Source organism: Phoca vitulina, unplaced genomic scaffold (genome assembly GCF_004348235.1).
Source record: "Phoca vitulina isolate PV1807 unplaced genomic scaffold, GSC_HSeal_1.0 scaffold49, whole genome shotgun sequence".
NCBI lineage: Eukaryota > Metazoa > Chordata > Mammalia > Carnivora > Phocidae > Phoca > Phoca vitulina.
In genome coordinates this window covers 193,974-219,404 of record NW_022589752.1, presented here as the reverse complement: position 1 = coordinate 219,404, position 25,431 = coordinate 193,974, and the positions used below count along the sequence as shown (strand labels likewise).

Here is a 25,431-nt window from a genome sequence, read left to right as displayed (position 1 = left end):
AGAAGGTACCTTTCATGTAGGAAATTTAGGTCTTTTGGGAAGAAGGGCAAGGATGGAGGGAGGTCCAGGTGACCTTCCTATTTTTGCTGTTATGTCAAACTTCTTGATATTCAATATGTCAAGTTGCCATATTTTGGGGTAGCATGTCCTGAACCCTATCAGGGGAGTATATTGTCTGAATCACTGCATGTATAAAATTGGCTTTCACACTTTGCACTTCAAAAATAAGTTGCCTGGGCATACAATTCCCAAAAATATTTGAGACTGGCACTAGGTACTGTCCTGGTATTAAGAGTTGCATACTGGAGAGCTCACTTGGATCAATCGGATTAGTAACTGATTGTGGAGGGGGTGGAAATGAGAGTAGAGGGAAGAAATAAAGACCTCTTCTTATATTTTTCTTTTTTTTTAAATATATATATATATTTAAGATTTTATTTATTTATCACAGAGAGAGACAGAGGCAGGCAGAGGGAGAAGCAGGCTCCTTGCTGAGCAAGGAGCCCGATGTGGGACTCAATCCCAGGATCCTGGGATCATGACCCGAGCCGAAGGCAGACGCTCAACCGACTGAGCCACCCAGGCGTCCCTTCTTATATTTTTCTGACCCCTTCCTCTCCACCCAACGACACACAGTAATAGGGATGGCAAGAAGGGGGGAAAATAGGGAGATGCTTAGAAGTCTACAGGACACGTAGATTGTTTTGGAAAGTAGATGAGAAAGAGGTCTTGCTAGGGTGATTCTTGAGTCCTGCTTCAAACTTGGGTTCAAGTTGAATGCAATGCTTTTGAGATTATCCACCAAACTCTTCCTCATCATCCGAGTTTCAATTTGTAACTGGACTGTATCTTCCGGGTCCTTCAAAGTCCTCAGGAACAGGTCACTATAATCCTGGAAAGTTTGAGGTTTTTTCAATTCCTCTAGACACACCCCTTTCTTAGTGGCTTGTCTCTGAATTTTTATTGTATTTTAAGCAAATCTCTATTACCACCTATCACATTGTATTCTAATTAAAAGTATTTGCCTACTTGTTTCTTTTGAACTGGGAGCATGGGGGGGGGGAGGATAGTGTTATATTCAGCTTTGTACCTTCAACGCCTGGCACAAAAATGAAATGAAAGCAGCAATTATAGGATTAATAACCATTTACATAAAAACAAACACAAAAAACTTCCTTTTCACATCCAGGGTGTTTGTTCTTCCTGAAAGCATTTTAATTAAAACAAACAAACACACAGCACAAATGAAGCTGAATCTTCAGGATGCCTCCCACTGCTTAATCATTCATTGACCAACACCTTATTGTAGGAGGCACTGCGCTGGGTGTTAAAAACACAGGATGAACGATACCTTTCAGCCTTGGAGTTGCTCAGAAACTGACAGAGAAAACGAATGCATCTTACCCCATTATCTTTCCTTGAGGGGAAAGCCTGCCCTTTGAGAGCATACAGATTTGTTGAGGAACTTCAAAAGGCAGTCACTAGGCCTCACTGATCTTGTCAGACAACTAGTAGGAAATCAATGGGTGTTTGCTGAATTAAGGTTGGGGGGGGAGTCATTGTTGTACCAAATGAACTTTATAACCAAGATGGTGAAAACTGAAAGTTCAGTTTTATTTTTCAAAACATTCAAAAGCACCAGTACTATTCCAAGGTGACATGCCACCAACATCTCGGCGAAGAACAGTGGTCCTCTAAAGCTGACCTGGAATGCAAAATAAAATTTATTTCTATTTGGACTAAATGTATCCAAGCGAGAGCATGAGAGTCCCAAACAGTCAAAGCTGGGCAAGTTTTAAGAAATAACGGGGCCTCTGTGTTGAAGTCTGTAAGCCGAGAGAGGCTGTAGAGCTGAGACCGCCCTTGCCATCAGAAGGTGACCTCCTCCTGTGGGCAGGGAGAAAGCGTGTGCACACTTGAGCCCTTGTCCTTGAAGGGGATTGAGCGAGCCGAGGGGAGGGGTAGGCGGTGATCGGGTTTCCAATCACAATAGAGGAAGCTAAGAGGCTGCGGAGTGCGTGGGCCCCGCCTCCTCCTCTCTCCTTGCAGATCCCGCGCCCGAGGAGACGCACGCAGCTAACATTGTCTTCTTCGCGCGACTCTCCCCGCGGGTTCTCTCTGGTAGGTTTCAGCCCAGGCGCCTGAATCCGGGTTCGCGGGCACCCGGGTGGGACGTGTAGGGGAGTCCTTTCGTAGCAACACTGGAGAAAGGACCAAGAAGGACTTCTGCTTTCTGGGGCCTTTAGCCCCGAGCATCCGGACTCGGGCCTTGATTCACTCCCAGGGTTTGGGGCGGCAGGCCGTGCCCTCCTCTGGGGAACCGAAGGCGGAGCGAAGGGGCTGCCATTGCGCCCCAGGCCTTGTCCTCCCCGCCACGGAGCTCGCCTCCAGCCTGTGCTGTATCAGGGAGGGAGACTTGTATTTGCAGCTAAAACCGGGGTTCTGCATGTCCTTGATGGGTTTATGGCGGCCGCATCACCTCAACCCCCCACCCCCACCCCGTGCCTGCTGGCGGGACCCCGGACACGTGCTTGAGGAATTGAGGAGCTAGGGGCGGGAGAGGAAACCGAGTACCCTGTGAGGGCTGGCAGGTCTGGAGCCTGGGTGTTGGAATCTACTTCCAGGGTAATGGACAAGTGCCCCTGCTTCTGCGGGGATGCGGGTAACGGATGATCTGCAGGTTTGGCCTTGCGCTCCAGTTTTGCCCGGATACAGGCCCCTTCTTTTCTGGCCTCTTTTCTTGATGCTTCGGGTGCCGTGTTTACTTGGCCAGCCTTGGGTGTTGAGAGTAAGGAAGGTCTGGAATTTTCCCTAGAGACCTTCTCCCGGGAGAGCTATGGTGGCTGCCCTCCCTTGTGACCGGCTGCTCTCGCCTCGGGCAGCCTGCAGAGAAAGGTGGCCTGTGGGCGGCGAGCGACCCCAGCTGCAATTAGGGCCTGGGGAGAGGGGGCCGCGGAGAGCGGGAGAGCTGACACTTGGTTAGTGGGGGAATCAGATGGCAAAACCTGGCTTTTTACAAGGTGAAAATCGGGGGGGGGGGGGGTAGTCTGCAAAGAGGGTCTTTGTTCCTGAACTTAAGGCCCTAGTTCGTTGGCTCATTTCTAACGATTTACATCCGCAGGGAGGCGGGGGAATCTCTCTCCCTTCCCCCAGGCGGGGGCGCTGGACCTGAGGGGGATGGAGAGGACCGAGAATCGGAGATTTTGGCCCTGTTTTCCAGTCTTTTCCCCTGCAGCCAACACTCGGATCGAGGCACAGTCCTGCATATATAATAGAAAACATTTTTTTCTAATTTCTTATAACTCTATTAAAGAAAAAAATTTTTAAGCACTTTCCTCCAGCAAGATCTGAAAGAAAATATGTACTGGCTTGAGCCTCTAACTGTGGTTTCTGAAGGTTCCAGAATTACTTTAGAAGGTCTGTCCGAAGGACTAATGTGTATATAGCGACCATTTCTGGATTTTTGTTTTCCACCGCTTATTGGATTCTGTCTATGAGGATCTTAAACCAGCTAACGAAAATAGACTTAATGGAGAAAAAATATGCAGCTTGTATCTCGGCAGTCTTCTGATTCTGCTCAGAATGCAGGACGTGTGTGAATTTCTCTGTCGGGCCATTTGTGGAGGCTGTTGCGCTGGGCTGCCCATTTCTTAGCGTTCGTGAGAAGACTGCAGATGGACTCTGCAAAGTCATCTCTAAATTTAGTTCCTACAGATGGGGGGGGGCAGTATTTTTTGGTGGAAAAATAGCTATAGAACAAAATAGTTGTTACATAGTTGTGTCTAAATTCAAGTACTTTATTCCAATTTGGAGCCTTCCAAACTCTTACTTAACATACAGTTACTAAACTAGTAAACTTCTGTTATTTAGTCCATTGCAAATGAGAAACAAAAAGGAGACTAGAAAGCTGGGCATAATTTGAAATAGCTATAAAAAGTAAAGGGAAAACGAAAATAATAATGGGTGACAATTATGTGATACTTAAATAGGAAGAAAGGGCTTAATTATGACCTGTACCCTCTCTGTTTAAGGCAGGGCAGTCTATTTTGTGTACAAAATTGCCATGGCATTATGAAGGTTCTTTCATTAATTCAGTAACTTTTGCCATTTTAGTTATCCAGAAAATGTACCTGATTATCTGATGGCACAGATAAATTTGGTGTTAGTATATGGAATGTTTTCCAACAGGTTTTCTTTTCTTCCTTTTTTTTTTTTTTTTTTTAATGGCTGGAAAGAAGCTGATTCAAAGGTTGATATTCCCCTAATGTGACTGCCTGAAAGGAAAATGTATTAAGTGTGTGCCCACCTTCCAGTTAGCTTCCAAGGTACACTGAATGGAATCTAGAGTAATATTTCTGAAGATTTTGCGTCAACATTCATCACCATTTTCATGTCACCGTATTTATGAAGTATACATTATATGTCTAGTACACTGTGACCGGTTTTAAGTAAGACTTAAAGTAGAAGAACCAGTCCCTATCTTCAAAGAGTGATAATAACCATTAGTAGTAGAAATTATATTCATAACTGGCTATTAACTCTTTTAAACTGAGCTTAAATATGGGTTAGTACAGGGCTCTAATTTAGTTTGCATAGTTACATAGAAGTTCTTTATGAGGGGAATGGAAAAAAGTGGGCTAATCTACATGTAAATATTCATGTCTTTTGGCCAATAAATGAAGAGCCACAAGACAAAATTGTTATAATTTGTTAAATACTACACAGAATCCTAGGCTGAAGAGAAGAACCCAAATTCTAATGGCTTCGTGGAAGTTTTTGTTTTAATTAAATTCTCCATTAAGTGGGTTACCTGGTTCTTTAAAATATATTTTGTGCTGGAGAATATCATTAGGCTCATTTTCAACTGTGCTGTAGTTCAAAATTGCAACAGTAACATTTTATGGATTATTCTCTTTGGGTTTTATATGTGGGTGTTTGTATAAGGTTTTGATTCTTTTCTTGCAGGGCACAATGGCAACTCTTAAGGAAAAACTGATTGCACCAGTTGCAGAAGAAGAGGCAACCGTCCCAAACAATAAGATCACTGTAGTGGGTGTTGGACAAGTTGGTATGGCGTGTGCCATCAGCATTCTGGGAAAGGTACATTTCAAGAACACCAGACATGATAATTCCAGTTTATGTATACAATCTCTTTAGGCACACCAGGATTTTATTGTATCTTTAAAAGATTTTTTTTTTTCCTGAACAAGTTTATTTATTTTTTAAAGATTTTATTTATTTATTAGAGAGCACGTGCGCATGCGCACGCATGAGAGTAAGAGAGAGAGAGCACACAAGTAGGGGGGAGGGGCAGAGGGAGAGGGAGAAGTGGACTCCCTGTTGAGCAGGGAGCCTGACGCGGGACTCAATCCCAGGACCCTGAGATCATGACCTGAGCGGAAGGCAGGTCAACTGACTGAGCCACCCAGGTGCCCCGTTCCCTGAACAATAATTTTAAATAAGTTATAGACATCATGACACTTCACCTTTAAGTACATGAGCACGTATTTACTGAGAACACTCTCCCTATATGACCACAATAGAATTACTACACTCGGGGAAGTTAACATTGATATAATACTAATATCTAATATACAGTACCTAGAGTTAAAATTCTCCCACCTGTTTTATAGTTTCTTATATCTGTTTCCACCCCAATCCAGAATCATATCTTTTATATACTTGTCATGTCTCTTTCATTCTTCTTTAATGTGGAGCTGTTACTCAGCTTTCTTTGTCTCTCACGTCATTGACATTTTTGTAGGGTGCAAGTCCGTTATGTAGAATGTCCCTCAATTTATGTTGGTCTGATGTTTCCTTGTGATTAGGTTCAGGTGAAATGTTGGGGTGGGGTTATGACTAGGTGATGGCATCACAGTAGGGGCACGTGATGTTCCACTTTTTCTTATTCCTGGTGATGCCCAAGGCGCCCTGGGTTGAAGTGATGAGTGCAGCATTTCTCCACTGCAAAGTTCCCTTTACCCTCTATAATTAATAAATAATCTGCACAAGGGCTCTGCGAGGTTGTGGAAATGACCTAAGTCCTTCAGAGCCCATTTCCTAATCGGACATGAATTCTCGCATAATCAGCGCAGTTCTCAGCATCGGGAGATTTAACACTGATGTCATGCTGCTAGCACCTTCCACTGCTGCAGACTTTTTTTCTGTATACCTCCACAGACTTCCGGCTTGCCTTCTGTGTACACCCCATGTAGGTCAGGCCATCGCTTTTTTTAGTCTCCAAGGACTTTTGAGGAAAGAGGCCCTTTAAATTATTTACCTCACTGAATTGATTCCTTGATCTTTTTAAAGGCTGCTTTAAGTGTAGGAACCCTGCCCCCCTAAAAAAATGGCCGCTTTGCCTTCAGTAGAGGACACTGTCCCTTTATGCCATATCTGAAGGCTGCCTGAATAAATGCCTCGCCAAGTATGTTTCTGTTTGCAAAGCTTAAATTATCAAGGAGCAAGTTTTAAGTCTTTACTGAGAAAAAGCTATCAGAAATCAACTAAAATATATAGTACACACCGATGAAGGTTTTACTCTTTTGCATTTTTTTTTCTAGCTAGTATTGACTGGGTGCTTATTTATAATAGCTGTTTCCCAAATCCCAGGGAATTTAAGTAATCATAATTTAGTGCTCACTGTTCATGCCAATGAAAATGAAAAATATTCCAGCTTACATTTCTTTTAAAACATTTATTGAATGTATACCACGGTGGAAGTGCTTTAATGAAAGCCTTCATTTTAAACAACAACCTCAGAATGGGAAGTGTTCATATCCTGTTTCAGATGAGGTAGCTGAGGTATAAAGAAATTAAGCAGCCTGCCCACAGTCACACAGCTGAAGTAGTAGAGCTGTATTTTGTTTTTTGTTTTTTAATTTAATTTTTTTTTTTTAAGTAAATTCTACCCCCAACGAGGGGCTCGAACTCTCAACCCTAAGATCAACGTTGCATGCTCTACCGCCTGAGCCAGTGAGGCACCCCCATAAAGCTGTATTTTGAACCCAGGCTCTGGCCTCCTATCTGTATTGGCTCCAGTTTCTTTTTATTCCAAACTAGTATCTAGGCAGTTAAAAAATAATCAAGGTGTTAGTGAAATACTAGCTAAAGATATTTCTTTTCTCCTGCTAATCTCAAACTTCAGACATTGCAGGAAAGTACATCTAATTTATCATGACTCTATAAGGAGTACCTCTGTGGTTTTCATTGTTAACTTAAAATCGTCTTCGGTAAATAAACTTGCGGCTGTACTCGTGTTATGTAATACTTTGGCCCAATTCAGGTGCTTGAGAGAATAGACCCTGCTGCTAACACAGTAGGAATCTTCCAATTTAGATGCCGTGAGGGAATGACTGCCTTGCTCAAAGACCATTGTACTAATTAAAAATGTTTAAATCTTATTTTAATGGGTGAAGATTAAAGTGCTTCAAAATTGTTATTAATGTTCAGGGATTATAAACCCTATTAGTTTCACAGAGGAAGGAAAATAACAGTGCCCTACTCTGTTGGGGGTTTACGTATTACTCCATTTACTCCTTCCCAAAAGCTGGTGGGGTATTGTCATCTGTATATTACTGTTGGAAAGAAACAGACTAGAAAGGTTAAGCCACTGGGTGAAGATCCCATAGAGCTACTAAGTTCCTGATCCGGTCTTTGAGTCCATCATGGACTGGTATGCTTTACAGGGAGTACACATTGCTTTCTCCCCAGGAAGTGAGCCAAGCTGGGGCATCAGAGATAGAGGTTGAGGAGGCCCACACCTTTCCCAGGCCCGAGAAGGCATCTGAGGCCCCCAATACAATGTCCCATCACTACAAAAACTCAGTTACATTTGCTTCTCTTGCCCACTCTCCCCAGCCTCATTGCCTTCAGATGAACCATCGTAAGCTTTGATAGAAACTGTAGCTCCTGTACTTAAACTTTCCAGTAGTTTCACGGGACACATAGACTGTAGGTGTACATCAAAATCTGAGACGTCACAGATGCCTCCTGCCTGTCTCCGAGCAAGGTGGTGCAGTGCACAACTCCAGGGGGCGCCGTTCACACAGTACCAGCAGCACCTTTACCGGCTCTGACTTCATCGTTTGCCACCTGCCCTCCTTCTCCAAAATACCTCGCTCATTTCTGCTTAAAACCCTTTTCCTTACATTTTTCTTTCACCTGGAACGTCCTACCCTAGACCATCAGAGTTGACTTCTTCCTCTTTCGTATCACAGCTTTGTAGGCAGACAGTCGCTGACTGTCCAAGTAAACTTCCTTCCTGGGAACTTTAAACGTCATCCTGCCTCATGGTCTTTGTAGCACTGTCACTGTCAAAAATCATCTGAAATGGTTCGCTTAATTCCTATTCCCTTTCTGGGACATTCCATGAGAGAAGGGACTTTGCCAAATTTGTTCAGGACTATGTTCCTAATTAGTAGAGTAATGTCGGGTGCATTTAGTAATAAGTATGTGTTATGTAAATAAATCCTTCTGCTATTCCTAATAATCACTTATATTTTGTCAAATTTTAATCATGGCTTTTCCTTTCTCGTGGCTTCTATTGCCAGGTATGATTCCTGTCCTACTACCCATCACAGGCTCTGCATTTTGGCTGTGAAGAGGGGGCTCTGAGGTTATCATAAACCATTGGCCCATGTCCCGCTGCCTTTGAGTCTCTGTCCTCACTCAGGTCGACTAGCCACATTCTTGTGGCAGAGACGCAGCCTAAGAAGGCTCTTCAGAGCAGTGTAACTATAGACCGACTGTGAAGTAGTTTTAGCCGTGCAGGCCTTGGCTTAAAAGTAGGATGTAATTAAAATTTTGTCTTTGTATAAGAATTGACAGATTAATAAAACGGACTGAAAGCCCAGAAAAAGGCCCAAACAGTATTTAATAATATGATAGAAGTGGCATTCCACACATCACTGAATAAAAGGTGCTTGTCTGTTTAGTTCATTATTTGGAAAGAGTTACACCTTTTCCTCCCACAAAATTTCATGCAGATGAAACACTTGGATATAAAAATGCAACGATCAAATGCTAAGGCATCGGTGGTAGTAATTTATTGGCTAAGAGGGTCAGGAGGCAAATAGGGCCACCTCTGGTCCATGTAGGTAGGACTTTAGATTAAAAGATATTTTTGTTGTATGTTAAACAAGTGGTCAGGTTCAACAGTGATGTTCTTGCCTTCTACCTGACCTTAAGCCTTGCTGTTTCAAACTACTTTGAGTATGTTTACAGGGTAAGTGGATTCACAGGCTTTACAATACAGGTATTCAATACAATCAGGTATATATACATTACAGGTATATATAAACACCTGCTTTTTGAAAGCTCATGTTCCGCCACTTTGCTTTTACTGAAGACCCCCCATAAGTAGCTATTTCGCTAACCAAAAGAAATCCCAGGAGGATTTTCCCTTTTACCTCAAAAGGGTAAAAAGCAAAACGCAGCCAGAGTTTATTTTCTTATGGAGGCAGCACACACCCCAAGCAGTGGGAGGGGCCCCACCAGACTCCTTCCCCAGGAGGTAACTGCACACACTCCGAGTCTCAGCATGAGGCTGCAGGAGCTTTGACCTGCGGAAGCATCTTGCTTTACGTCAGTTTATTTTGTGCATCTGTTAGCAAGATGTGTCTTAAGGTATCAGAAAAGCCTAAGAGAGGGGCACCTGGGTGGCTCAGTCAGTTAAGCGTCTGCCTTCGGCTCAGGTCCTGGGATCGAGCCCCGCATCGTGCTTGCTGCTCAGCAGGAGTCTGCTTCTCCCTCTCCCGCTCCCCCTGTGTGCACTCTCTCTGTCAAATAAATAAATAAAATCTTAAGAAAAAAGTCAATTTGCTTTTCTATGGTATCAGGAATGAACATGTGGAATTTGAAATTAAAAACACAATACTATTTTTTTTTTCTTTAAAGATTTTATTTATTTATTTGACAGAGAGAGAGAGACAGCGAGAGAGGGAACACAAGCAGGGGGAGTGGGAGAGGGAGAAGCAGGCTTCCCGCAGAGCAGGGAGCCCGATGTGGGGCTCGATCCCAGGACTCTGGGATCATGACCTGAGCCGAAGGCAGACGCTTAACGACTGAGCCACCCAGGTGCCCCCAAAACACAATACTATTTAAAAAAAAAAAGGAAAGAAAAGCCTAAGAGAGGTTATTGGGATCTGAGAATTTTCAAAAATTTCCCATATAAATTAATGGTAATTGCTGCTTCTGCTTTATGCCATTGCTGCTTGCAAAAGGTTTGGTAGGAACATTCTACTTTAGGATAGCGGGGGAAACCTGCGTAGGAATACCGAAGGAGATTTATTTCAGTCAGACAACAGTGCTGACACTTAGTCATACATCTTCTGTGTTGCCTGCCTCCACACTTGGAGGATATTCAGTTGTGCAGATGCAGCTAAATTCAGTGCTACAATTATTTTTTTCAAGTGCTGGATCTCTTCCTTCCTTGTCAGCTGAGGATGCACTTGTCAGCCAATTCTCCACACCCACTGGCTGAAACAAAAGACAGGATCTCAGATCCTGTGACATCCTTTTCCACTTAAGCCCAAAATTGTTTTGCCATGCTGACTTTAGCAGCACACATGTTATATGACTAAAATAAGAGTGATATTCCTAGTGCTCAGTACCTTGACAGAACATGATGGCTATTATTAAGTTATAGTGTACTAATCTAGGGTTTATTTTTCATAAAGATTTTTAGTTATTTGACAGCAGGAGAGAGAGCACAAGCAGGGGGATCAGCAGAGGGAGAGGGAGAAGCAGGCTCCCCACTGAGCAGGGAGCCTGATGCAGGGCTCGATCCCAGGACCCTGGGATCATGATCTGAGCTGAGGGCAGACGCTTAACCAACTGAGCCACCCAGGCGCCCCCAACCTAGGGTTTAAAAAACACAAATAAGGTTTGTGTGATCTTGTCAGAGGATGCAGAGGAACAATACCATTTAAAAAGTATCAAAACATGTTTTTAAATAAAACTTGTGGAAGTTAATGCCAGTATTTGATATGTGTGGAAATGAGGAAACAGTTGCTAAGTAATCCCCAGCTCACGAAATGGTCATTGTAGAAGTAAATCTGTTGCTTGGAAGTGAGAGCACATTTGGAGGCTCGAGTCTCAGAAACTCACAAGCAAGCCTATTATAACTCACTTCTTGAGACTAGCAAGCCACTGGTATTCGAGGTCTGGACAGTGCTCACCTCTTGGCTCCCACAGGGAATGGGATCTGCTTTGGCCAGCAAACTAAAGTAGGTCAGGTTTTCTTACCGGCTTCTCCCTCTGCTGGTCAGTGCCTTCGAGATCCGTCCTGTTACACCCTAGCTACTCTACCATTTCCTTCAAAGTGCCTCTGAACCTAATTACCTACCCTTTTCCTATGAACAAGCCTCTCCTATATAGCTGATCACACTATCCTTAGAAGAGGTATCTTCATTTTTAAGTGGGCTTCAGTATTGATATATCCTATTAAGCTAATTATTTTGCTAATAGCCCTAAAAACAGTAAAGGCAAGGACTCTAGTGAAATTTCAGTAAGAGGGATAACTACTTTCTATAAATTTTGCAAATTAATGTGTTTCCGTAAGATAATGGAATTTCAAAGCTGAAAGGTTGTTTGGATGCATCTAGACTGACAACCTATCCCCCCTCCCTTATTTTTACAGAAAGAGTTCAAATACTTGCCAAAGAGAGTACTGTATATGACTGTAAAGGTTTTGTTTTCTCCCACTCTTCACGTAGAGATATAGAGAACATACAAAAATAAGACATGTTACATATAAAACATTTTATAGAATATGTTAAATTATGACTCTAGATCAAGATTAAATAGTGTATTTGTTGATTTAGACCTTTATTTTGAATGAGTGGCAGAGGATGACAACTGTAATAGAAAACAAGAGAGCTCAGAGACTTGGGTTGATCACAGGAGAATCTGCTGGTCCTGGACCCCACCATCCGTAGGATACCCCTTCCTTTCCCCCATCAAGACATGCAAGTTGGCTCAATCCAACCTGAGGCGTTCAGGCTTCAAATCCTACTATTTGCTCAAACTATTGATGGTTTAAACCAAATCTGCCCTCTGAAAAACCCTCCAGACTGGAGGTGATTTCAGGGATGGACACTGCCCAAGGTGGATTCTGGGTCTGGGTGAGTCCACCACCCCTCATTCATGGGAAGACTTATCCTGAGACCACTATTGAACTGTTGGTTTCATGAGGAATCTTCGTCTACATACTCTTAAAGTGATTTGTATCATGATCGTTGAATCCTAGTTGAGTACTAGAAGGTGAAATTTAGAAAAATCAGTGTGTTAAATACTAATAGTTCATTCAAGACTTTCTCATGCAGTTGTTTAAAGAGCACACCTAACTCCATGGTAAAATTCTCAAGGTTTTTAACACTTGGTGCTTAGCCGTTTTAAAAGGGTCTCTAGGGGGCGTCTGGGTGGCTCAATCCCAACTTAGGTCTCATCTCAGGTCCTGATCTCAGAGTCATGAGTTTAAGCCCTGTGTTTAAGTACATACATACATACATACATAAATAAAGGGTCTCTGTGTTGGGTTGTGAGCTAAGGTGTGCTAGAGTGGCTTAGGGTACTAACCCCTGTTCTTGTATTTCTAGTCTCTGGCTGATGAACTTGCCCTTGTGGATGTTTTAGAAGATAAACTCAAAGGAGAAATGATGGATCTGCAACATGGGAGCTTATTTCTTCAGACACCTAAAATTGTGGCAGATAAAGGTAGTTACATTTCATGCCCAGAGTGATCTAATAGTAGATGCCCTTGCTCTCCTATAAAATTAGTCTTCCATCCTGGTGAATCTAATATTGACGGTTTTTCTTTCCTTCTCCCTCCAATTTCATCCTTGAGGACAAACGCAAATATTACCCCCATATAAGCTTCCCACGTGACTTCCACACATTTGACACATAATACTTTAGGAAATCACATCATAATGCTTGTTTACGTGTGTCTGAGAACAGGAATGTTTTAGACTCCAAAAAATATTTGCACAAAGTAATTTGAGTGCTTTAAAGAAGCTAAATAAAATTCATACTCTAGCTGTCTCTGTTCTGGATGAGCACATTTATGCAGTGATACTACCACCATAGCAGGGCTGTGTCTAAAGATAGAAATGTGGACCTCAAAATAATTCCTCCTCCTCTTCCTACTGGCTGTTATTCATTGAATTATTAGCATTCTGGGTACTAGGAAATCTTTGAATCTCACATTTTACCTCATTTCACAACAAACCTATGAGAGGTAGGTCTTCCCCATGGTATGGGGAGGAAACTAATAAAAGGTACAAATAACTATCAAAAGTCACTTACAATATAGTTTATTATGTGACTCATCCATAGCTATTGCATCTGATGATCACATTAGGTCATAATATCTATATTTTGGGAAGTGACACACTTCCTTGAGGAAAAAATATTTTCCAGAGAAACTCAACTGCTAAAAGTGAATAGGCTTCCTTAAAATACTGAGTATTAGAAATCAGTTTCTAGCCAAGAATAAACACTTCTTTGCTTTCCTTCCCCTTCATAGATTGGATTAACATAAGCCTAGAAGTGTCCTTAAGTCCTTTTTTTTGTTGGAGGGGTCCCTGCTGGACTTTGGACTCACTGTTTATGTTTTATCATCAAATTACTAGCAATCGAATATTTTAAAGTCAATAGCATTTTGAATTTCTTAGCCAGAAAGGGCCCTCTTTATTTCCTTGGTCCATTCTTTGAGCTAGTTTCATGGTTGGATTAGCTCTGTGTAACTCAAAAAGGACGAAGCCATTTCTCTTGAGAAGAGCATTATATTTCAAAGCCTTATAATTATAATATAATTATAATAACGGAATTCTTGCATACATAATTCTTACGTAAGTAGTTCTTGTATATAATACTTTCATAAGTTCTAGAAGCTTATGGATGTTTAGGTTTCTGGAGCATATCATAGATAATATATATATTTTTTATTATTATGTTATGTTAATCACCATACATTACATCATTAGTTTTTGATGTAGTGTTCAATGATTCATTGTTTGCGTATAACACCCAGTGCTCCATTCAGTACGTGCCCTCTTTAATACCCATCACCAGGCTAACCCATCCTCCCACCCCCCTCCCCTCTAGAACCCTCAGTTTGTATTTCAGAGTCCATCGTCTCTCATGGTTCATCTCCCCCTCCGATTTCCCCCCCTTCATTCTTCCCCTCCTGCTATCTTCTTCTTCTTCTTTTTTTTTTTAACATATAATGTATTATTTATTTCAGAGGTACAGATCTGTGATTCAACAGTCTTGCACAATTCACAGCACTCACCATAGCACATACCCTCCCCAATGTCTATCACCCAGCCACCCTATCCCTCCCACCACCCACCACTCCAGCAACCCTCAGTTTGTTTCCTGAGATTAAGAATTCCTCATATCAGTGAGGTCATATGATACATGTCTTTCTCTGATTGACTTATTTCGCTCAGCATAATACCCTCCAGTTCTATCCACATCGTTGCAAATGGCAAGCTCTCGTTCCTTTTGATGGCTGTATAATATTCCATTGTATATATATACACCACATCTTCTTTATCCATTCATCTGTTGATGGACATCTTTGCTCTTTCCATAGTTTGGCTATTGTGGACATTGCTGCTATAAAGATTGGGGTGCACGTACCCCTTCGGATCCCTACATTTGTATCTTTGGGGTAAATACCCCGTAGTGCAATTGCTGGATCATATGGTAGCTCTGTTTTCAACTATAGATAATATATTTTGATGAAGAGTTGTATTTAAAGTACCTTTTTCCCCCCCTCTCCTTCAAGATTACTCTGTGACTGCCAATTCTAAGATTGTGGTGGTGACTGCGGGAGTCCGCCAGCAGGAAGGAGAGAGCCGGCTCAATCTGGTGCAGAGGAATGTTAATGTCTTCAAATTCATTATTCCGCAGATAGTCAAGTACAGTCCTGATTGTATCCTAATTGTGGTTTCCAACCCAGGTATTTTATTAACAAGAATTGTTTTAAGGTTTGCTCCTGTGAAGTTAAATGTTTAGGGTGTCTGTTTTATTTCGTTATTTGGCTTTTAAAGATTCTTTTCTAGGATTTACTAGCAGAAGCAATTCTCGTGTCTTCTGTTACTGGCCGCAAAAGAGTGGTGTTTGCAAAACAAATGGCAGAGTCCCGGGCCAAATGTTTAAAAATGTGAGAAGAGTTATATATAAAACAGTTGCAACTGTTTGTTTCATCAGTTTGTTGTAGAGCCTAGAAGCTTTTTAAATTTTCTAGGAAGATTATCCTGGAATGTGTAATGAAACGTTTAAATGTGGCTTCAATTTGTAAGAAACATTTTAGCATTTTTGATCTTCTGTTGGCCAAAAAGTGTATTCTAGGAGCGTTGAATTTGAGAATAGTCTAAAAGCCGTTAATCAGTCCAATTTGAAAGATAGAAATAGACTATTGATGGACAAATAACATGCTCATGCCAAATGTTAGAACTTAAAAGTTGCTTTTTTGCTAAATCAACATTTGCAGAATAAACATTAAAACTTCCGGTTAGAAAGAATTGCATTATTTAACCAAAATAGTCAGACTTCACTCTATTTCACACTTCTTTTGTCTATAATTTGCCACCAAACAGACTGTTTATTGGTGAGCATAGTAGATACATTGATAAAGTGGTAAAACTGTCTCTGACACTTCACATAGAGAAAGATTGTGAATCAGAACCAGGGATCCTTGGTTTATGGAATATTGAGAATTGAGAGCCGGCCAGGACAGATTATTTTAGTATTATTCTCTGCAGTCCTGCATTGGGGGTTAGTAAATAGCTCAGTCTTGTATATAAAACTTCTTGTAAATACATAGTGGCAGATAGACTTGGAGCAAGAGTGACAAATAGCTGGCATTTGGGAAGTTGCTGCATCCCGAGCCTGAGACAGACAGACATTAGCTCATTATACAACTTTCCAGGTATAACTTCAAAGTCTCAACTCCCCAGGGAGTCACGCCCACTGAATCAAAGTTGCCAAGGAAGAGGTTTATAATACCCAGTCCAAAAGGACCTTAAAATACCTTAACCAGTGTCTATATATGTGTGGAGGTGGAGACTGCGAGATTAACCTCTTGCCTTCCTTGTATGCGCATTTTCTCCTTTTGATGGTTTAGCCTATAAGTGCTGTGATTCTGTCTAGCCCAGCAGGTTTTACTCTTTGAAGTCTCAGGGCGTGCCACACCAGAATAAAAGTTCTATCATAGAGGTCCTTTCATTAAATGCTACAAAATGTAAGTCCCTTGTATTACCACAATTGCTTACTGAATAGTATGTTGTGCCCAGGAAAATTTTATAGTAGTATGCCTTAGTAATTTAGTAACCCAGGGCTTTTGGGTTATGATGATGGTCATTACCATTATGGAACATTACAATCAGAAGGAACTTATGCGACCGTGGGTTCTCTTCCCTCCATAATCTCTGAACTGTGTAAAGTCAGAGTATTCACGTCTTAATGGCTACATCTCAGGCTGGAAAAGTTGGGAAGGAGGAAGCTAGAGCACCTGCTAATTGACACAGCAGTTGAAATCAGTTTTGATTTACTTACATATATTATTTCTAAACGTTTTAGTGGATATTCTCACATATGTTACCTGGAAACTAAGTGGACTACCCAAGCACCGTGTAATTGGAAGTGGGTGTAATCTGGATTCTGCTAGATTTCGCTATCTTATGGCTGAAAAACTTGGCATTCATCCCAGCAGCTGCCATGGATGGATTTTGGGAGAACATGGCGATTCAAGTGGTAAGGAAAAAAAAACATAATATTCTAATGTGTAGTTATGGTATTATTCTTGTCATTCTGAATTTTTTTAATTTTACATTATTTTCACATAACTTCACATTACAAATAAGCAATTTGGGGGAGAATACTTTGATAGTGACTAGGTAAATATGTATATAGTCCTCACCAATTTTTTGCCTACTAAGTTTAGTATCCATTGATAATTCTTGATTAAGTAAGTTACTACTATGATAGTTGTCAGACACAATATTCAGTCATTTCTTCTATATTTATTGTATTCTACTGTAAAAGAAAGCTTTCTCTTCCTCATTTATGTATTCATTTATATCAATGTGCACTCAGATTTTTATTTTATTCCACAAATGTTCTTTTACCATCTTTGTAATGCAGAAATTGTTCCAGATTTGGCAAGTAACAGGCTCTTCAGACTGGCTCCTGTGTCTTTTTGACATGTCCCAGCATTTCTTGAGCCCTGGTCTCTGGGACAATAAAGTGTGCCATATTGGTGTTATCCTTCCCATTTCTCTGCACTAGAGCATCTCTTTCTCCAATGAGCCCTGTTTCTTTCTAAGGGGAATGGTGTTTAGAAACCAAGATCTGGACATAGGTGTGCTCATGCTCATGCTCCTGGTATATCTCTGCTTCTAGGTCTTTCCAGGGAACATAGGTATTATATCTATCATGTTTATTGAAGTGGGAATAAATTGGGTAACAAAAGGTTTTACATAACCAGTATCTACTATTTTATAGTGTAAAATAAATCTTGCTTTAAATGAACTCTGATTTTGGGGCACCTGGCTGGCTCAGTGGTAGGGCATCTATCTGACTCTTAATCTCAGGATGTTGAGTTAAAGCCCCATATTGGACCATGGAGCCTATTTAAAAAAAAAAAAAAGGATAAAGTAAATGAAATCTGATTTTTAATAAACCATTAATAACTATCAGTCATTTAAGTAGTAAGAGACCATTTGGAAAATACCTCAAATATGTTCTTTAGGAATTTAAATAAAATTGTTGGACATAAATTAATCATTGTAAAAAGACCAACATTGAAGTTATATTGCGCTTCTATTTCTTTTATAATACTTTGTTTTAAAACAGTTAAGGGGCACCTGGGTGGCTCAGTTGATTAATCATCCGATTCTTGATTTCGGCTCAGGTCATGATCTCAGGGTTATGGGATGGAGCCTCATGTCAGGCTCTGTGCTCAGTAGGGAGCCTGCTTCTCCCTCTCTGCTCCACCCCCCTACTCTCTCTCTCTCTCTCTCTCTCATAAATAAATAAAATCTTCAAAAAAAAAAAAGAAACAGTTAAAACACCATTTATTTACGTTAATGTCTCTCTTTTCATTTAAGTTAATATTTCTGTTCCATGGTGCACCTAGCTGGCTCAGTCAGAAGAGCATGTGCCTCTTGATCTTGTGGTCATGAGTTCAGGCCCCATGTTGGGTGTAGAGATTACTAAAAAAAAAATAAACTTTAAAGAAATTTTTTAAAAATAAATTAATATTTCTGTTCCAAACAATTTTATGTAAAAACATTTATGAACAATTCTGATTGTATCTTATAACTCTTAAGCCTATTTATTAAACGAAAATACATTGAATGGCTAATGGTGTAAAACTATAATTATCCAAAACACTTTAATAATAACGATAATTTTTATTTTACTAAATTCATATCTGCCTTATATGCGAGGAACTATTTTTTCCTTAAAAGGTTTAGGTGTAAATATTCTTTTGATTTTAATGAGGGTGTGTAATATGATTTTAGTAAAGAGTTTGCTATTATATAAGACTTTGGTCTTAGAACTATTGCATCTGTGTTATTTTATAGAATAATGCTAATTTTTTTTCAGGCATATTGTGCCACATTGTTCAAGAGTTCCTAATATCCAAGGATTTGTTTGAATTTATGTCCTATATAAAAAACTCAATGTCTAGTGTGCAGCAAAAGTTCAGTCAATGCTAGTTATTACAATTGTACCGTTATTAGAACCACAGATCTGGAGGTGATATTACATGTCCTCTAGTTTAAGGCTTGTGTTATAATCAAGAAAAAAATGAGGCAAAGCAGGCATAGTGGCTAGTGGCTTGTTAAAGATCCTTTAGCTAATTAGCGGCACAACTACAACTAGAATCATGTCTTCTGACTCCTATCCAGTCTTCCATTCACTCATCACTGTGTCATTTTTTTCCAAAACACCGTTTTTCCTATTTCCACATTGACCTGTATTGTGTACATGAAATGAAAGAGAATGAAACCGTGCTCAACCCTGGCATGTTTATGTAGATTCATAGTTTTATCAAACTAGCCTGAATTCTCAAAAGTTGTGGACTTAGAAGAGAGTCTTAGTTGGCCATGGGCAGCTTTGCCCTTCATAGCCGGTTTTAGCCATACTAGACTTTACCCCATGCTTTTGCTCCTGTTTACTGAGTTTACAATGCTCTTCTCTAAAGGTCCATACATTAGAGGAACCATACTTATATTTCAAGGTCCAATTCAAATGCCTATTTTTTTGTAGCTCTTCCTGATATCCCTTTGCCCCTAATTTAAGTAAATTCTTAATTTGTGTTTTATTATGCTTTCTCCATACCCCTGTGGTAGCTCATCCCATTGCTTTAGTGTCCTTTGCCTGTTTATCCCAGTAAATTCTGAACTCATCCACAGCACAGAACATGTCCTTATTCATTTTTGTATACCTGCATCTTCAATATATACTTTTGGCTGGGTTAGAAGGTATTAAGAATAAGTAAGGGTGTTCGGATGCATCAAGCCCTCCAAAAGACACAGTTGATGTTAGAGAACACCTTTGCTGTGCCTCTGGAGGTATTCTTGGAAAGAAATATTCAATCCAGTTAAGACCAGAAAAATTCACTGTAGTTACTACATGGAGTTTGTTTCGAGAGATAGACTGGACTTGGGGAATGAAAAGAGATAACTGGAGTATATTTGGATCTTACCCTAGAATTTTTTTTATTTATTTTATTTTATTTATTTATTTATTTTTTTACTTCACTCCAGAAGAAAGGGCTTTATATAAAAAAAATGAGGAGTGAAGTGAAAAATTTCTCAAATCAAAAGTTTAAGATAGTCCAGAACTAGAAGCCCTTGTGATTTCACAAATCTAGTGGGAGGCAAAGAATTTCATATTCTCCGTGAGTATGACACAACAATTTTGTTTGGCACCAAAATGGTTGAAAGGTAAAATGTCAGCTGTGTGACTGTTTGAAAGCACGTGTCAGCCTTTGGGGGAAAGTAGACTGGGTCAGTTGTCTTTGGAGCAGCTCCAGCGGGTATTCAGTAACTTGCCTCAAGGAGGTGAAATCTGAACTAACAGAATAAAAGATTTTTTAAAATCATGTCAGAAATACATGACATGTTTATCCTTTTTCTCCAGTGGCTGTGTGGAGTGGAGTGAATGTGGCAGGTGTTTCTCTTCAGGAACTGAATCCAGAAATGGGAACAGACAACGACAGTGAAAATTGGAAGGAAGTGCATAAGATGGTGGTGGAAAGGTAAGTGGAAGGGGGCTTAAGATGATTAATTTTATCTAGATAATATTGTCAACAATTTCCATGACTGCCTGCTCAGGTAAGCTCTTAATATAGTAAACATGCAGGGCGCCTGGGTGGCTCAGTCCATTAAGCATCTGCCTTTGGCTCAGGTCATGATCTCAGGGTCCTGGGATCGAGCCCCGCATCAGGCTCCTTGCTTACTAGGGAGTCTGCCTCTCCCTCTCCATTTGCCTCTCCCCGAGCTCATGCTCTCGCTTGTTCTCTCTCACTCTCTCTCAAATAAATAATAAAATATTTTTAAAAATATGTAGTAAACATGCAGCTGTTCTCTTCTGAAGCAAACAAGACTAACTTTATTGGTCAAACCTACGATATAAGTCCCCGGTAGGGAAAGCAAATGTTTTTCTGGAAAAATCCTATTATATAGGGGACAGGAGCAAAACATGGAATTAACAAGTGAGAAAGGCTTTCACATTGCCTCTTACTGATAAATAAGGTTGACTTGCCTAGAACCTGGACACTTTTAGTCTCATAATTGCCTAAAATAAGTACTTGCTGATTGATTACTAAAAGTGTTAAAGCTGTGCTGTATTTACCTTTCCACACCCAACTAAAGATGCCGCCCTCTTTTTTCTTTTTCCTTTTTCCCTCTTTTTTACTTTTTCCTGTGACCTTCATGCTTATAAAATAAGGTATTGTGGAATAGAGTAAAGAATACGGGCTTGAATTCAAATCATGACACTGGCACTTACAGAAGCCAATTAACTTTTAAGTTGAATCTCAGCTTTGTCCTCTCTAAAGTCATATGATAATAGAATTACTATAAAAATTGAGTAAAAACACAGACACAATGCTGGTGAGCATTCCATAAACATCAGCTATTATTATTTGCAGAGAATTGTTCTAAGACTTTCTCAAACATGGAATTGTTTTGCTTAGTTTAAATGTAATGGTTTTTGTTTTTTTTTTTTCTGGAATTTGACCTGTGCATGGAGGGAAAGATTGTTTAAAAATGTGAAAGGGTCCTTAGCATTTCATTAATTAATCCCTTTATTTTACAAATGAGAAAACTAGGACTCACTCAGGTAATGCAACATGCCCAAGGTTTTCTATCCAGTGATTGCATTAAATCCCAATTTCCTAAATTCTTATTTTGGTTACTCCTGCTACCTCTTAAGGACCAGGGCCTTTGTGGGTTTCAAGGTGTAAAATTTATGTTCAGAAAATTAACAGGCAAGGTACCATCTTCACTCTGCTGTTAGGTTAGTTGGTCATCGTATTTTAGGTGACAGTACTAAGTGGGACCTCAAAATCAAGGTATATTTTGTCCTTAGAATGTGAAGGTCCTTCTATTTTCATTGTTTCCTGATTTCATTAATAACTTTGGAAATACTCATGTTAATGAATTTGAAGATTGGTTGGAAAAAAGTATGTTTTTACCACTGACTTTATAAATATTCATGCATATAATAAGCTATTTTGTTTTAAGATTTATTTGTTTATTTTAGAGAGAGAGTGAGCATGGGGAGGGGCAGAGGGAGAGAGAGAAACTCCAGCAGACTTGCTGAGCTCTGAGCCCAACCCGGGTCTTGATCTCAAAACCCTGAGATCATGACTAGAGCTGAAACCAAGAGTTGGATCCTTAATCTACTGTACCACCCAGGGGCCCCTCAATAATCTATTTAAATTTATCACAGCATTCATATAGAGCCTACTAGGTAGTGTTTCCAATTCTAAATATTTTACATATATGTTAACTCATTTAACAAGCTTATAAAATAGATACCATTGCTATCCTTATTTTACAAAAGAGGACACTGAGATAAGAAAGGCTTACTGAAGAGTACACAGTTTAACAAGAGAGTATAAGTCAAACCCAAAGGGTCCAGTTTCAATAACTACTGAGTCTGATTTCAATGATCTCTTTTATGATTTTTTTCTTTCTTTAGTGCCTACGAAGTCATCAAGCTAAAAGGATATACCAACTGGGCTATTGGATTAAGTGTGGCTGATCTCATTGAATCCATGTTGAAAAATCTATCCAGGATTCATCCAGTGTCAACAATGGTGAAGGTAAGATAAACTGTTACAAATATAATTTCTAGTATTCTATTCTTCGAATATATTTAAAGAAGGACAAGATGGTCTCAGTCTGCTTTTTTCTGAATCTCAAAGTTTTGTGGAAACTTCTCTCTTTTCTCCCTTGTATACTGTGGCAAATTAAATATTAACTCTTGAGTCTTTTGTGACACATTTTCAAAATATATATTATTTGAATAAGCATAATAGTTTTATTTCAAGTTGGGATATTATTCTATAGATTGTCTTTGATGCAGTACTTGATACCTTAGTAAATTTAGTTCAATTTAAAAGCTATAAAATAGGGGCACCTGGGTGGCTCAGTCGGTTAAGTGTCTGCCGTCAGCTCAGGTTATGATCTTGGGATCCTGGGATCGGGCCCCAATCAGGCTCCCCACTCATGCGCGTGCTCTCTCTCAAATAAATAAAATCTTTAAAAGAAAAAGCTATGATACTTAAGTAGAAATTCATTATTTTTCAATAAAATTAAGATTGTATTAAAATATTGTATAAGATAACTGATTTTCCATAAGTCAATGGCAGGGGTGAAAATGTAAGGGGAAAATGCAGTAGATTAAAAGAAACATGCAAAAGAGAAAGGTATAGAAGTATTTGATAAAGTGTGGTGTCAGGTGTTTTTGTTTTTTTTTTTTTTTTAATACTATAGCAAAATTTTAAAAAGTAAGTATGGCAAAAATTGGATAACTGCTCAGTCTTGGAGTGCATATTTGGAATTTGTTTATCTCTACTTTGGTGTATGTGCAAAAATTTTGGAATTAAAAGTTGAAAAAATAGGGGTGGCTGGCTGGCTCAGGAGGAAGAACATGTGACTCTTGATCTCAGTGTCATGAGCTCGAGCCCCACTTTGGGTGTAGAGATTACTAAAAATAACTACACTTTTTAAGAAAGGTTTGGGGTCACCTGGGTGGCTCAGTCAGTTAAGCATCTGCCTTCGGCCCAGGTCATGATCCCAGGGTCCTGGGATCGAGCCCTACATAGGGCTCCCTGCTCAACGGGAAGCCTGCTTCTCCCTCTGCCTGCCCCTCCCCCTGCTGTGATCTCTCTCTCTCTCTCTCTGAAAAATAAATAAATTAAATCTTAAAAAAAAAAAAAAGAGTATAACTTAAAAAAAATAAAAAAGGTTTAAAAAATATATTAAAGTAACTTGTTTAATATAATTAAATAATCCAATTAGTTGTATGGTTAAATTGACCCTGTGAATAAATTAAATGCTTTATAGAAACTGGTAAAGTGTTTTGGAAATTGTACTATTTTTTTTAGCAACTCTTGGATGTTCTAGAAATCTTGCCTTTGAGTGGCTTCCAACTACTTATTCTGGACTAGTTGGACAGCTACCCCTGAAATTCCCTCCTAAACTAAAGAATTTTTTAAAAATTTAGGATTTCATGAAAAGCAGCCCATTAAGAAACACATTGTAATGCAATTTAATTTGAAAACTTAGATAGTAAATTTTATTAAAGTATATCCAAGCAGAGATGTGTCGATAAGTTCAATAAAAAACTTACTGCTCTTAAAAATTTCTACTCTTAAAAATGTCCACCCTGGGTGGTGCAGTAGGTTAAGCATCCGCCTCTTAGTTTCAGCTCTGGTCATGATCTCAGATCATTCTTACTATGATTTCATTTCTTTCTCTCTTTTTTTTAAGAACAGTTATCCAATTTTTGCCATACTTACTTTTTAAAATTTTATACATAGAATTTGCATATTCTATGTATAAAATCAAATTCAGAATGTAAGTATTTGGAAAACATGGGCCTGTATGTGTTGAAAATTAAAGAATGAGCTTGTGCTTACTATATTTCCTACATGTCTTTCTGTTTAAACATGGGATCTGTGATCATTCTTACTATGATTTCATTTCTTTCTCTTTTTTTTTAAGATTTATGTACTTATTTATGAGAGAGCGAGTGAGCGCAAGCAGAGGGAGTGGCAGAGGGAGAAGCAGGCTCCCCGCTGAGCAGGGAGCCCAGTGCGGGGCTCGATCCCAGGACCCCCTGGGATCATGACCTGAGCTAAAGGCAGACACTTAACTGACTGAGCCACCCAGATGCCCCTATGATTTCATTTCTTAATCTAATTGTTTCTCTTGTTCTGTCAGGGGATGTATGGCATTGAGAACGAAGTCTTCCTGAGCCTTCCATGTATCCTGAACGCTCGGGGCTTAACCAGTGTGATCAACCAGAAGCTGAAGGATGATGAGGTTGCCCAGCTCAAGAAAAGTGCAGATACCTTGTGGGACATCCAGAAAGACCTAAAAGATCTGTGACTTCTGGCTTCTAGGCTGTAGAAATTTAAAACTACGATGTGATTAACTGTGAGCCTTTAGTTTTTCATCCATATACATGGATCAGAGTTTGCTTTTATCTTCCTAAATATGTGAATCTGGGCTCACAAAATCAAAGCCCATGCTTGGTTTAATGCTTGCAATATGAGCCCTTGAACAAATAAAATTAACTATTGCAGTGTGCTTCTATTTCTGGGACTCTTTCTTTAGTGACTTCTCAAAGATTTCAGTCAATATTTCAAATAATTTTCCCCCTCATAAAATGCCCTAAATTCTATCTATATTCCATTTTCTATATTTGTCCCTCCAAACAGCACAAACATTCTTTGTCACAGTATATGCCATGATTTTATTGTTGTCCGGAGAATATGATTACCCTTTTATTTTTAAAGACGTAATTTTTTAGAGCAATTTTAGGTTTACAACACAATTGAGAGGAAGGTGCAGTGATTTCCCATACACCGCTTGCCCCACACCTGATGGTTTCAATGTCATTCACCAGATGGTACATTTGTTACAATCCATGAAACAACATTATCACCCAAAGTCCATAGTTTATGTCAGGGTTCACTCTTGGTGATGTATATTCCATGGCTTTGAACAAATGTATCATCACATATTTCCACCATTCTAATGTACAGAGCATTTCACTCCCTTAAAAATTCTGTGGTTTCCATTTTAAGGCTGCAACTAAAGATGGAACTAGAGGCAATGGATGGCATTTATAAGGAAGTCCATTTTAATTCTAGAGGAAGAACGGGTT

At 39.7% G+C, this 25,431-nt stretch overlaps 1 protein-coding gene across 1 annotated transcript; it reads left to right on the top strand.

Moving 5' to 3' along the window:
• The first annotated feature begins 1,552 nt into the window (after positions 1-1,552).
• LDHB (lactate dehydrogenase B) lies at positions 1,553-24,857 on the top strand. The gene is made up of 8 exons (XM_032432730.1): positions 1,553-2,121; positions 4,966-5,100; positions 12,600-12,717; positions 14,798-14,971; positions 16,594-16,767; positions 20,167-20,284; positions 22,234-22,357; positions 24,483-24,857. Exons 2-8 carry the CDS (start codon positions 4,972-4,974, stop codon positions 24,648-24,650), a joined length of 1,005 nt encoding a protein of 334 aa, XP_032288621.1. The 5' UTR covers positions 1,553-2,121; positions 4,966-4,971; the 3' UTR covers positions 24,651-24,857.
• Positions 24,858-25,431: the final 574 nt, after the last annotated feature.

Bases quoted from the DNA above. Each gene is read 5' to 3' on its own strand.
- LDHB (XM_032432730.1), top strand. From the start codon at position 4,972: ATGGCAACTCTTAAGGAAAAACTGATTGCACCAGTTGCAGAAGAAGAG. The intron at 5,101-12,599 runs GTACATTTCAAG...TTGTATTTCTAG, and splicing joins CCATCAGCATTCTGGGAAAG to TCTCTGGCTGATGAACTTGC. The intron at 20,285-22,233 runs GTAAGTGGAAGG...TTCTTTCTTTAG, and splicing joins CATAAGATGGTGGTGGAAAG to TGCCTACGAAGTCATCAAGC.